This window comes from Notechis scutatus, chromosome 8 (assembly GCF_049901735.1).
Source record: "Notechis scutatus isolate UNSWTSFEM ecotype Mainland chromosome 8, rNotScu1.2, whole genome shotgun sequence".
Classification (NCBI taxonomy): domain Eukaryota; kingdom Metazoa; phylum Chordata; class Lepidosauria; order Squamata; family Elapidae; genus Notechis; species Notechis scutatus.
This window is the reverse complement of record NC_142016.1, coordinates 25,901,594-25,915,433: the sequence shown is the minus strand read 5'-3', so window position 1 is coordinate 25,915,433 and position 13,840 is coordinate 25,901,594. Positions and strand designations below refer to the sequence as shown.

The 13,840-nt window shown below is 44.9% G+C and overlaps 1 protein-coding gene across 2 annotated transcripts in view; it reads right to left on the bottom strand.

The window, feature by feature from the left end:
- LOC113425791 (protein jagged-2-like) overlaps positions 1 to 7,849 on the bottom strand; it is a 28,558-nt gene extending 20,709 nt beyond the window's left edge. The window contains exons 1-2 of one of the 2 annotated variants that reach the window (XM_087971270.1): positions 7,591 to 7,849; positions 1,199 to 1,501 (exon numbers count right to left, since the gene is read on the bottom strand). In XM_087971270.1, the coding sequence (XP_087827396.1) occupies positions 1,199 to 1,501; positions 7,591 to 7,671 (384 nt within the window). In that variant the 5' untranslated portion in view covers positions 7,672 to 7,849. The remainder of the gene's footprint in view (positions 1 to 1,198; positions 1,502 to 7,590) is intronic. The other variant, XM_087971271.1, reaches the window with a different exon arrangement.
- Between the last annotated feature and the right edge of the window lie 5,991 nt (positions 7,850 to 13,840).

The window sequence follows — 13,840 nt, the reverse complement described above, 5'->3', positions numbered from 1 at the left end:
GCCAAAGTGACAACGGCGCTGGGAAAAGTGACTTACGCAACTGGTCCACGCCCTGACAGACCCTGCGGCAGCATCTCCATGCTCAGGAGATCAAAATTCAGGTGCTTGACAACAAGCAGCCCGAAAGGGGATAGTATGTCTTCTTCCAGAGTCCACAGGGCTCTGAGACGCAACAAGGAATGCTGTGAAACCCCTGAACCTTGCCAATTGGCACGAATGCAGCGACATGGCTTCCGTCCTTCGGATCTCTCCCTGTTCTTTGGGAGAAAGATCAGACTGCAGGGACAGATCTCTGGAGATCCTGGGGGAGGAAACTGCCTGGTCAGGAGAAGGATCCGGGATCTCAAGTTTGGTCTGGGGTTTGTCGGCCTGCTGCCTATCTGCCTATTCCGCTGTTCCAGAGCTGCCCCCCCACCTCCCCAGTTGTAGATCCAGCTGGAAAAATTCGCAAATTGGTTCCAAAACTGGATGCTGTCCAACAGGTTCCTCATAGCTGCATTCACGCAACCTGCTAAAGCTAGTTCTCGACTTGCAACCATTCATTTAAGGATCGTTCAAACTTAATGTCAACTCATAAAATATTTCTCTGGTCTTTTTCGAGTTGCCAACAGAAAGGGAGAAAGGGGGAGCAGTGCGGCAGCTTGTAAATCGAAAGTGCATTCCATAAATAGTTTTTCAAAGATAGTAACTAGGTGACTGAAGTTTCTCCCACACAAAATTCTAACTGGAGAGCCTGATTGATGACTCTGGGCTATGGAGGTGTCCCATTGGAGGATATGAGTTGCGATACACCCAGAGGGGTGGAGGAAAAACCAGACTATAATTATTATGAACATTTTGAAAAGGATATGTAATAGATTTAGAAATGAATGAGAAAGCTATAAAATAAGCCTGAGGGAAGTATCTGAGGGGAAAAGTAATAAAGAATATATAAAGTAGTGATATGGAATTGAATATGAAAGATGAATATGTAACTGAGATGATATCAGTGTGAGGTGTGAAAACCTGGAACCACGCTGATAAATAAATAAATAAATAAATAAAGATGCTTTATTTTTCTTCTGTTTTGTGAAAACCCAAATAAAATTGTTTTAGAACTGAATGGAATCCCACCTCTGGGCCAGACCTAGAGTTGTGAGGAATCTTATATTTGACGCTTCTGCTACCCCTCAAACAAGGATAAAAATAAGCCACTTACCGGCCAGGCAAAGTCGAAAGGGATGATGATTGTCCCGTCCTGGTCCGAAAGCTTCTGGAGGGGAGCCGAGAAGACGTTGCCCCCCAAAACAGGAGTGCTGGCGGCCCCCAGCACGCAAGGCCCCCCCGGCTGTGCCCGCAGCTGGTATTCCTTGAGGCAGACCCTGAAGAAGGTGTGGCACGGCTCGGCCACAGGGCATGGCGGCTCCTGACCTCCACGACAGCACCGTCCATCCGCCAGGACGCCCTTCTCGTTCCGTGCCAAGGAGACCTGCAGCTCAACCACGCCTTTGGCCCCCGAGACCTGAAGGGGGAGAACAGAGTGGGCGCTGAGCCGGTGAGCGGCGTGAGAGATGAAGAAGGACCGGAGGAGAATCTCCATCTCCAACCTGGTGCCCTCCTCCCCCACCCTTGGGAAGGTGTTTTATTTATTCAATAGGTTTATTTATTACATTTATTCATTTATTTATTGAATTCATTGATTTATCAAAATGTATTTATTCAATTCATCGATTTATTGAATTGATTATCAAAATGTATTTATTTATTCAATGCATTGATTCAATTTGCTTATTTACAATTTACTTATGAAAATTTATTGAATGTATCTTATGCATAAAATGTATTGAATGAATGTATTAAAATTTATTTGTTAAAACTTACTTATTAAAAGGTATCTATTCATTCAATTTATAGGCCACCTGTCTCATGATTAGGTTTCTTACGACATCGTCAATAAGAGGGGGAAAACAATTAGAAGGTTAAAAGCAATAAAGCAATTAGGCAGACAAATTAGAATAATGTCAGCTGAAGTTTTCCAGTGGCTTTTTGCCAAGAGTTTATTAGATGACTAGCTGATAACCTGGCGTGGCCCAGCCGGGTATTTATTTATCCCAATCATCCTGTATTAGACAGGGAAATCCTGTAGTCGGGACTCACGCTGTTGTACTGTCTCTGAAGCTCTAGATGTAGTAACTCATTGGCGCAGCATTGCAAGTCTTCTATTCCAGAGGTCGCCAACCAGTGGGCCGTAAGAAAATTTTGGTGGGCCGCAGAGGAATCTCAGCCCCAGAGCACCCCCCAAAGCAATTAATCCAGGCTGCGCAGAAACACAAGGCTGCGCTGCCCCCATGGCCCGCGGGAACCCTCCCTGCCCACTCACTCCTTACCCGGCAAACTTGCCTCCTAAATTGCTATTTTTCCTTTTTCCGACCATCAGGTGTTCTGCTGTGCGGGAGATTTAGATTAGCTAGAAAACAGGAAATTGTTGAATTTCTTGCCTTCTAGCTAATCTAAAAGCAGAGCTGAACCTGAAGCTTCTATTATTCAGTGGAGACTCAGGTAGCCGATGGCAGAAACACAGATTTATTTATTTATTTATTTATTTATTTATTTATTTATTTATTTATTTGATTTGCCAATTGTTTACAAGATAATAAGTATAAATGTATACATAGTTGTGAATACATGAAATGGGTACATATAAGAAAAATAAAAGAATAGAGAAACAATAGGACAGGGACGGTAGGCACGTTGGTGCGCTTATGCACGCCCTACAGACCTCTTAGGAAAGGGGTGAGGTCAATAGTAGACAGTCTAAGGTTAAAGTTTTTGGGGTTTGGGGAAGAAACTACAGAGTCGGGTAGAGTATTCCAGACATTGACCACTCTATTGCTGAAGTCGTATTTCCTGCAATCAAGTTTGGTGCGGTTTACTTTGAGTTTGTATCTATTGTGTGCTCTTGTGTTGTTATGGTTGAAGCTGAAGTATTCATTGACAGGTAGGACATTGCAATGTATGATTTTATATACCATGCTTAAGTCAGACCGAAGAAGGCGTAATTCAAGGTTTTCAAGTTCTAGAATTTCAAGTCTGGTGGCATAAGGTATTCTACAACGAGTAGAGGAGTGGAGAACTCTTCTTGTGAAATATTTCTGGACTTTCTCAATTGTGTTAATATCAGATACATAATGTGGGTTCCAGACTGATGAACTGTATTCGAGTATTGGTCTAGCAAATGTTTTGTATGCTCTGGTTAGTAGTGTGATATTACCAGAGAAAAAGCTACGTAGGATTAGGTTAACAACTCTTAATGCCTTTTTGGCTATGTAGTTGCAGTGGGCTCTAGCACTTAGATCATTAGAGGTGAGTATTCCAAGGTCCTTTACAGAGCTTGAGTCATCAACAAGATCTTGACTATTCAGCTTGTATTTTATTTTCTGATTTTTTTTGCCAATATGTAAGACAGAGCATTTATTTGTTGAGATTTGAAGTTGCCATTTGTTTGACCATTCTGATACATAGTCAAGATCTTTTTGTAGGGTAGCAGTATTGTCTGTGGTATTGAACAGCTTTACATCATCAGCGAAGAGAACGCAATTGCTCTTAATATGATCACAGAGGTCGTTTATGTAGAGTATGAAGAGAGTTGGTCCTAGAACACTGCCTTGGGGGACACCACTATTGACAGGTACTGGATTTGATAGTACGCTCCGATTTTGACCATTTGTTGTCTGTTTGACAGGAATGCTTCTATCCAGTTATTCAGTTGTCCAGAGATACCATAGGATTTTATTTTTAGGAGTAGTTTGTCGTGTACCACTGAATCAAAGGCTTTACAGAAGTCTATGTAGATTGCGTCTATTGCTTTGCCCTGATCGAGTTGTGTAGTCCATATGTTTTTGCAGTGTAAGAGTTGCAGATTACAGGATAGTTTTTTTCTGAAACCAAATTGTTTATTGGAGAGTAGGTTATTTGTCTCTAAGTGAAGGATGATGGATTGGTTAATAATTGATTCCATGACTTTACAGGTGACGCAGCATAAGGAGATTGGCCTGTAGTTTTCAACTAGGCTTGGGTCTCCTTTTTGAAGATGGGGATGACTGTGGCTTGTGACCATAGGTTAGGCAAGGAGCTGGTTCTGAAAGATTTTTCAAAGATTATGCTTAGAGGTTTGGCTATGGCAGTGGATAGCTTTCTTAAGAAGTAGGCACATATTCTATCCGGTCCAATAGATAGAGATGGTTTTAGGTTGCGTAGTGCTTTTTCAACATTGTCTTCTGTGAAATCGATATGTATTAGATCATTGTTGTTATCTGTGGTACGGCTAGGAAATATTGGGCATGATCCATTGCTGTTTACAAATACTGAGCCGAAGAATGTGTTAAAGATGTTGGATTTAATGGTGTCGCTGCGTTGCAGTCTTTACCATCAGGTCCTATCAAGGGAGGGATCTCTAAGTGAATCTGTGATTCTGTGAGCAACTCAATCTGCCTCCCTGCTTTGCCTGATTTTGGGTAAAGTTACTCTTTTTTAAAATAAAAAATTCAATATTTACATACATGGTGTGTTGTGAGTTAATTTTATGAGTTCGCTTGCAAACAAATTTTATGTGACAGACTCAGGTAGCCGATGGCAGATAGATAGATCTCTGAATGAATCTGTGATTCTGTGAGCAACTCAATCTGCCTGCCTGCTTTGCCTGATTTGGGGTAAAAGTTGCTCTTTTTTTATAAAAATTTCAATATTTATATAAATGTTTATAATATTTACATACAAGCCACGCCCAGCCAGTCACATGACCACTAAGCCACACCCACAAATTAGGCCATGCCCACAGAACCGGTTCGTGGTCCCTGGGATTTAAAATTATGAGTTTGGTGGTCCCCGAGGTCCAAAAGGTTGGCGACCCCTGGCCTATTCCTCTCCTCGGGAGTTTCTTGTCTACGCGGGTGTTTCATTTTTGTAGCGTTTGATTGCACTTGGCCAATCGCCTGATGTTTCCTTGGAGGGCTGAGGGCCCATTAGAACCAATCCCCCTTACCAGAAGGAGCCCCCTTGTGGAGTACTGGGAAGCCATTACCCTGTGAAGCTGTTACCATGGCAACTCCACTGTGCTGTACAGTAGAAGCCGTTTTAAGGCACACTCACACCCCGAAGGGTGTTAGGGGCGTCTTACCCCCACAGCATTTGTTTTTTGGTCATCTGTGTACCAAGTTAGGTTGAAATTGCTTGAGGCGTTCCAGAGTGATGCATACATACATCCCGTACATCCATTTTTATTTAGAGAAAGAGTTTGATTGATTAATTGATTGATTACTAAGATTTTTATGCTGATCCATTCCAGAGTGACTCAGAACCACATGTAAGAAAAAAAAATACTTAAAAATAAACACAATAAAAAGCCAAAAAGAAGGAAAAGATGAAGGAAGGAGATGGGAATAGGGAGGGAGGAAGGAAGGGAGGAAAAGACAGGAAAACAGGCAGACAGAAAGAAAAGAAAGAAGAAAAAAGAGGAATGGAGGAAGGAAGGAGAAGAGAAGGGAAGAGAAGGGAATGAGAAGAAGGAGAAACAGACAAAATGGGAAACAGAAAGAAAGGGAAGGAAAGAGAGGAAGAGAGACAGAAAGGAATTAAGGATAAAAGGAAGAAAAAAACACACACAAAGAAATCGCCGCCTGGGGAATTCTGGGAGTTGAAATCCACAAGGTCTTAAAGGGACCCAGGTTAGATGCCCTTACTTTAAAGCAGGGGGGTCCAACCTTGGTAACGTTAAGCCTGGAGGACTTCAACTCCCAGAATTCCCCAGCCAGCTTTGCTGGCTGGGGAATTCTGGGAGTTGAAGTCCTCCAGGCTTAACGTTACCAAGGTTGGACCCCCCTGCTTTAAACCCAACCTTTGAAGCTTTCACAGAGTTTGAGTATCAGGGTCCCGGGCATCCTTATCTCCAGAAGGGGGACTGGCTCTTCCCTCCCCCCCTGCATCTGGAAAGACAGCTGTTCCTGGGGTGGGGCACATCAGCTGCCAAAGGGCCACCCCCTCCCCCCCGCCATGTGCTTGCTTGGACTGAGAAACTAAGTGAGGGCCACACCTTCCCGTCCCCCCAGGGAGAAAGATGGGAGGTCATTGAGTTTCAGTACAGCTGTAAAACTCCTGCCTTTTTTGGGGGGGGGGGAGGAAAATGGGTCTCTAGGGGCCCCTTTTTAGGAGGTTTATGGTTAGGGCCCCTGGGAAAACACACACACGCCCTGCACAGCTGTAAGGCAGGAGGGGCTGCAATCCCACCCACGTCTGCACCAGGTGTTCTGTAATCATGATCTCCCCAGAGAGGATCCCCTAAAATTTTTAGGGTTGATCTGGGGGGGGGGGTGCGTAACGCAAGAGTTTGGGGGAGCAGCCATGGCTTCGGACTGAAAGAACAGCAAGAGTTTAATAAATCAAATAAAAACCAAATATTTCCGGAGGCAGAGCAAGCAAACTCAAGCAAATTTCGAGGCTGACCTTTGTGGAAACCAGGAGCTACTCAGCGGCTGCATTCACACAATACACAAATAGAGATAGATAGATAGATAGATAGATAGATAGATAGATAGATAGATAGATAGATAGATAGATGGATGGATGGATGGATGGATGGATGGATGGATGGATGGATGGATGGATGGATGGATACAAATGGAGAGAAGAATGGAGAAATTTATTACTAGATTCTATTTTTATTCTGCCTGTTATTTCTATTTCTACTTCTATTTCTACTTCTACCACTTCTATTTGGATGGATGGATGGGATGGATGGATCGATGGATACAAATGGAGAGAAGAATGGAGAAATGTATTACTATGATTCTATTTTTATTCTGCCTTCTATTTCTATTTGGATGTGAATCCCGATGGATGGATGGATAGATTATAACTTTATTGTCGCTTTGAAAGTACACTAATCGGCATACATTAAAATGAAATTTGGTTGTATAAGCTCTCAAAGGGTCACTACCTCCAATATACACTACATGAACATGACAGAATAAATATAAAATTATGCATATTCCCACATAGATTGTATGAGAAACACAGAGAAACAACCCAGTCTAGTTCGGATCTATTACATGTCCAGGGCGAGGAGGAAAACGAATCTTGCGAATCCCGAATTAACACCCCGCCCCCTCCTCCACGTCTTGTAGCCTTGCCAGGACTTTATGGCATGGTCCAAAGTGGCCGAACTCCGGACTGGCACCTCTTTTAGCCGAGCCCACCCAAACCAACCAGGGTTCCAAGCGGGTCGTTCCGCTCCTCCCAGGACTTCTGAGAAGTTACGCGGGGAGGGGTCGGAGGGAAATCTTCCGCCGCCCCTCTCGGATTCTCCCTTAGCTTTCCTTTGCGGAGGGGGAGTAAACGAGGAGTAGCGACGGCTGCCCAGCTGGGGAAAACTCTCCGGGTCTCCAAAGCGTCCAGCTGCGCCTCTCTGTATCTCCAGGGTGCAGAGGCGCAGCGCATTCGGGGTGCGCCCTTTTGCGCCGGCGGGAGTGGAGTGGACCATGGGGCCGGGAGTCGCGCAGGGACCTCCTGACTCCTGCCTAGTCTCCCCCAGCCCGGACGGGTCGGTCGGTCGCTCACCTGGAGTCGCGCAGGGAGCAGCAACAGCAGCAGCAGCATCGCCGGGGCGCAGCGGAGGATCCCGCGCGGGCGCAGCCTCATGGTGGCGGCCGGGCGAGCCTTCCTCCTCCTCCTCCTCCTCTTCCTCCTCCTGGCCGGAGCCGGCGAGGCAGCCCTCCTGGGCCGCCCGATCGCGGGGCATAAAGCGGGGGAGGCGGCTGCTCGACGGGACGGACGCTGGGGCTCTGCCAGGCTGCCAGCCGCGGGAGGCGGGGCCGGTGCCCCCCTCTCTCCTCCTCCTCTTCCCCTCCCCAGCCTCGCCTGCCCCACCCCGGCCGGGAGCACGTGCGGGGGCCGCCGGCCGCCTCTCCCTGCTTGGCAGGCTCCGGGAGAAGGGGTGGGACGACAACTCCCATCGTCCCCCGCCGGCGGGGCTGGAGGGGGGGCATCGGGCATCCCGAGATGGCAAAGGCCGGGAGCCCCTTCCTCCACTCCTTGGGGGGGACACCAGACTCCTCCCCCTTCACCTGTACCAGGTAGATGAATGAAAACATGAAAGGAAAAACACCTGGCTGATTCAGGTATAGGTAGTCCTCGGGGTACAACCCCAGCAGAGGTCAACGTTGGTGTAACTAAGGGAGAAATGGGTCGGAGTGACGGATGGGCTACACTGGGAGCATCAGGGAGCTTAGCAAACCCCTCCCCGCAATTCCACCAGGTAGATTAAGCAGGGACCTCCAACCTTGGCCACTTTAAGCCAGGCGGACTTCAACTCCCAGAATCCCCCAGCCAGCACAGCTGGCTGGGGATTCTGGGAGCTGAAGTCCGCCAGGCTTAAAGTGCCCAAGTTGGAGGCCCTGGATTAGAGGTCTCAAACTTGGCCACTTTAAGACTTGTGGACTTCAACTCCCAGAATTCTTACAGTGGCCAAGTTTGGGGAGCCCTGTAAGGCAACTTACAACTGGTGGACTTCAACTCCCAGAATTCCCCAGTCATGCTGGCTGAGGAATTCTGGGAGTTGAAGTCCACAAGCCTTTAAAATGGCCGAAGTTGGAGAGCCCTGATCTAAGCTGTGTTCTCCAAGCCCAGTCCATCAACTTGAAAACTTTTATCTATCTGTCTGTCTGTCTGTCTGTCTGTCTGTCTGTCTGTCTGTCTGTCTGTCTGTCTGTCTGTCTATCTATCTATCTATCTATCTATCTATCTATCTATCTATCTATCTATCTATCTATCTATCTATTTATTTTGTGGCCAAAAAATAGCAAAGCGCAAAAGATTTGGAGCCCGTTTTTCTGAAAATCAGCCCTCTTCCAGGTTTTCTTTTTTTCCTCCCCTTTCTTTTTCCAAACTTTGGACATCAGAAAAATAAATAAATAAATAGAGGAAATTCTAGATATTCTAGCTGCCACAGGAGACGTCTGATCCCCCTGGAAAGTGGGTCCCTTGTCATCTTACAAAGAGAGAGGAGATCATCCCAAGGGGGCCGAGTTCCCCCTCCTTCTCCCACCCCAGGACCGGCTCTCTTCTCTGTTTGTTTAAGGCCCACCAGGCCGCCTGGCCTTTGCTAGCTCAGCCCCACTTTTTTGCAGCCACATAAAGCCCCCTTTGTTGTGGGGGGTAAAGGAGGCAGGTGGGATTCAATGGGGATTTGGTACTGGGGAGGGAGGAGAAACCCCCCTCTCTTGCGAAAACAAAGAGGAGGGTCTTTTTCTGAAGCCCCCCCCCCCACCTTACCCTCCCGAGATGGAATTAACTCTTAGCTGGCTGGGAAAATCCACACAAGCCATTTTCTGGCTAGGGAAGAAAAACAGGCAGGCAAGGGATGGGTGAAAAGTTAACTTTGTTCTCCTTAAAACTTCTTGAACGGAGAAGTGCCCCATGGCATGGGAGGGGTATTTTTCTTTTTCCCAAGCGAAAATTGGTGCGGTGGGGGAGGGGGAAAAAGGGTTGGCATGTCCCTGTTGGAAAATAAAATAAAAATAAAAATCCGGGCTGGGGAACCAGTTCCACCAGAGATGCATCTCGGAGGCAAATGATGCCCAGGTGAGATTTCTGGACTAGGAGGAGGAGGAGGAGAAGACCAGAAGCAAACTCCCGTCTGCACTCGCCTGAAAGGAAACGGGGGGGGGAGGGGGAAATCGAATGGAGCAGAAGTCAAGCCCGTTGGGGGCTTGGAGGGACCCCCTTCCCTGCCCACTCTTTTGGCAGAGAAAGGAGCGAGGATCCTGGCACTTGCCAATGGCACACAAACACACACACACACACACACACCCCGTGCCATCCCAGCAGCTCCGGAATAAACAAGATACCAGCCTAGAGCAAAAACATTCCGGATTCCTGTCTGGGCAAGCCAATCCGTGTTTGGGGTTGGTTTTTTTTTGTTTTTTTTCACCCCAAAGTTTAATCTAGTTTTCACTCCGATCTGAACCTGTTTCTTCACGTTCCCCCTTTTGTTGTGGTGCAAAGATTTCCTTCCTCTTGTGAGAAACGGAAAAAATAGCTTATTGGACTATCAGAGTCCATATAGGTCTAAGAAGGATAGCAGCCCTGCTCCCCCCGTCCCCAAAAAAGCTACATGAACCAAAGTTTTAGATAGAAAGACTTCAGAGTGTAGCAGAACTATTTGTAATAATAATAAATAAAAGTATAACTGTCTGGTTTGGTTCTGCAACCCAACAAGACAGAGAGAGACTCCAGAGAGTAATTAGGACGGCAGAAAAAACAATTACTACCCACCTGCCTTCAGTTGAGGACCTGTATAATATTGCACGAGTGAAAAAGAGGGTCTGAAAATATCTAGACCCCTCACATCCTGTATATAAACTGTTTCAGCTCCCACCCTCAAAACGACGCTATAGAGCCCTGCACACCAGAACAACTAGACACAAGGGGAGTTTTTCCCCCGAACACCATCACTCTGCTCAACAAATAATTTCCCCAACACCGTTCAACTATTACAAAGTCTGCACTACTATTACTATTAATCTTCTCATCACTCCTTATCACCCATCCCCTCCCACTTGTGACTGTCTGACTGTAACTTTGTCGCTTGTATCCTAACGATTTATATGGACTGTTTCCTAGTAGGATTTGATTGCTTATTGTACCCTCTATTATTAAGTGTTGTACCAGATTTTTGACTCTTGACAAATGTATCTTTCCTTTTATGTACACTGAGAGCTTTTGCACCAAAGACAAATTCCTAGTGTGTCCAATCGCACTTGGCCAATCAAGAAGTCAGTCAGTCAGTCAGTCAGTCTGTCTGTCTGTCTGTCTGTCTGTCTGTCTATCTATCTATCTATCTATCTATCTATCTATCTATCTATCTATCTATCTATCTATCTATCATCTATCTATCTATCTATCTATCTATCTATCTATCTATCTATCTATCTATCTATCTATCTATCTATCATCTATCAATCTATCAATCTATTATCTATCTATCTATCTATCTATCTATCTATCTATCTATCTATCTATCTATCTATCTATCTATCTATCTTGTATGTTGTACGCTGTAAATTGTGTTATGCTGGCTATTCAGGTTTCAAAAGGCTCATGAAATAAACCTCTGAATCCTAAAGTAAGAATGATTGATTGTGGTTTGTCTGGGTTCCTCTTTATTGGGACATTTTTACAGCACTCTTATTGAGGCATGTTTCTGGGTTGTCCCCCTCCCCAGGAAAAAAAAAGGGGGGGGAGAAAACCCAAAAACCCTCGACGTACAACCACCATCGAGCGCAAACTTCCTGTTGTTAAGGGGAGACATTTGTTAAGGGGGCTTTGCCCCATGTCATGACCTTTCTTGAACCCAGTCGTTAAATGAATCGCTGCCAGTCGGTCAGTTAGTAGCCCGGTGATTAAGCGAATGCGGCTTCTCTTGTCAAGAAGGTTGCAAAAGGGGATCACGTGACCCCCCCCCCATGGAAAACAGCCATGGTCATAAGTGTGAGTCAGTTGCCAAGTGGCTGAATTTTGATCCTAGGGATACTACAAAGATTGTAACTGAAAAACAGTCGCAAGTCACTTTTTCTTCAGTGCCATTTCTAAGTTTGAACAGTCACTAAATGAGCTGTTGTAAGTTAAGGTCTCCCTGTATAAGTTTTCTCTTACTTCAAGAGAAAATTGGTTTCCCCTTTTGATTCAAATTAGTACTCTTATATACACTCAAAGTTTTGGATAAACTACACTGGATTTTGTATCAGGTTTTGGTTTCCCCGCACCTTCTGTTTATTTCGATTTGTCAATCTCTTACAAGATAATAGATATAAGAATAAACAAAAGTATATGAATTAAAGAGGGGTTAACTAAATGATGTATAAAATAAAGGGGAGGCACACTCAAATTAGTAATTAAAGCAGAAACTTTTTGAACTATTAAGATGGAACTTTTGGAATAATGAAATAAGAATATGCGATGAAATTGCAAATGTGACAGATTAAAATATAAAGTATAATGAACAGGAAGATAGGAGAACTATTTAAAATAAAAAGAAATAAGAAAGGTATAGAAAATATATAAAATAAATTTGCAGAATATAAGAATTTTTGAGAAAATTTATAGAAAATATGAAATGATATATGAAATCAAATGTGAAAGATGAATATGTAACCAAGGTCATATTTGTATGGAAATGTGAAAACCTGGAACCATGCTGTTCACTAAAAGAGATGTTTTTGAAATATAAAAAAATAAAAAACTTTTTACAAAAAAACACCCAAAGGAATAAACGTAAATATGAATACAGGAAATAGGTATGAATAATTGGGGACAATAGCCAGTCCTCGTTTAGTGACTGCTCACAGCCGCAACAGTGATGAAAAAAGTAACTTTGTGACCAATCCTTAGATCCTTTCAGGGTCTGTAAAGTGCAGGAAGGCTGAAATCGGATCATCAAATGCAGTCCCATTGCACCTACCAATTGATTTGCTTAGCGACCTGGTCCCTGGTCTCAATTACGGCCAGTAAATGAGGACCTAGGCTGAAATACATCAAAGGAACTTTTATTTTGGGGTTGGGCAAGGTGGCAAGAAAGGGCCTTGCTTTGACCAGAAGGTGGCAGTGTTTTCACCAGCTTTTTCCATTCCCACCATTGGCAGCTTCGATGCTCCGCCCAGAACTTTCCACCAATCAACAGGGAGCCTGATTTGACATACTCCACAAAGAATTCTGGGAACTGTAGTTGAACTTGCATGCTGGCTAGAAATTCCGTTATAGGACGTAGCTGAGAAATAAACAATGGTCTAAGACTGGAGTCACATAGAATGCAAACCACAGCATGCTCAACCAGGGCTTGGTATATAAAGTATAATGAGATGGACTCAGAACATGTGAAGTCGCAAACCACGGCTACATGTGAAGTTACAAACCATGGTTACATGTGAAGTTGCAAACCATGGCTTGTAATACACAACTTGCTGATAAAGTCAAGCCAAAACTGGCTTAGGGAGCTGGCTCAAACCAATATTTCTCAACCTTGGCTGCTTGAAGAGGAGTGGACTTCAACTCCCAGAATCCCCCAGCCAGCCTGGGAGTTGAAGTCCACTCCTCTTCAAGAAGCCAAGGTTGAGCGACATTCGAGAGGATTTAATCCAGGGGTGTCCAACCTTGGCAATTTTAAGACTTGTGGACTTCAACTCCCAGAGTTCCTCAGCCAGCTAAGCTGGCTGAGGAACTCTGGGAGTTGAAGTCCACAAGTCTTAAAATTGCCAAGGTTGGACACCCCTGGATTAATCTTTTGGAAGGAAGAAAGCAAGGGGGACTCCAAACTGGTCAATCTTTCAATAGTTATTTTATTTTAACATCTCTGGTTTAATTACAGACAGTAAAATAGCTCAGTAGGCAGGAGGGCGAGTGGCAAAGAAATCCTGCATGGATATAAAAACCCTCCAGAGTCGGCATGGAGAAAATAATAATAATAATAATAATACAACACCAAAGTGCTTGTCATCGATTCGCTTGCTTCTCTCTTCTCAGCCACAAAAGTAAAAATGAGCTGAAAGGAGCTTCTTCCGGGGCAAGAGGGAGCAGGGAAGGGGGCTTTGGGGGCTTCATCCCCGTTCCCAGTTCTGTGACTCCACAGCCCCCCCCCCAATGGGCCCCCCTCTTTTGTCACAGGCTTCGGAGGAAGAGAACTTGGAGAGAGGAAGGAAGGAAGGAAGGAAAAAAAGGGGGGGAGGGAGGGAGGAAGGAAAAGAGAGAAGCAAGGAAAAAAAGAAGGGGAGGAAAGAAGAAATAGAAGGAAGGGGAAAAAAGGAGGGAGGGAGGG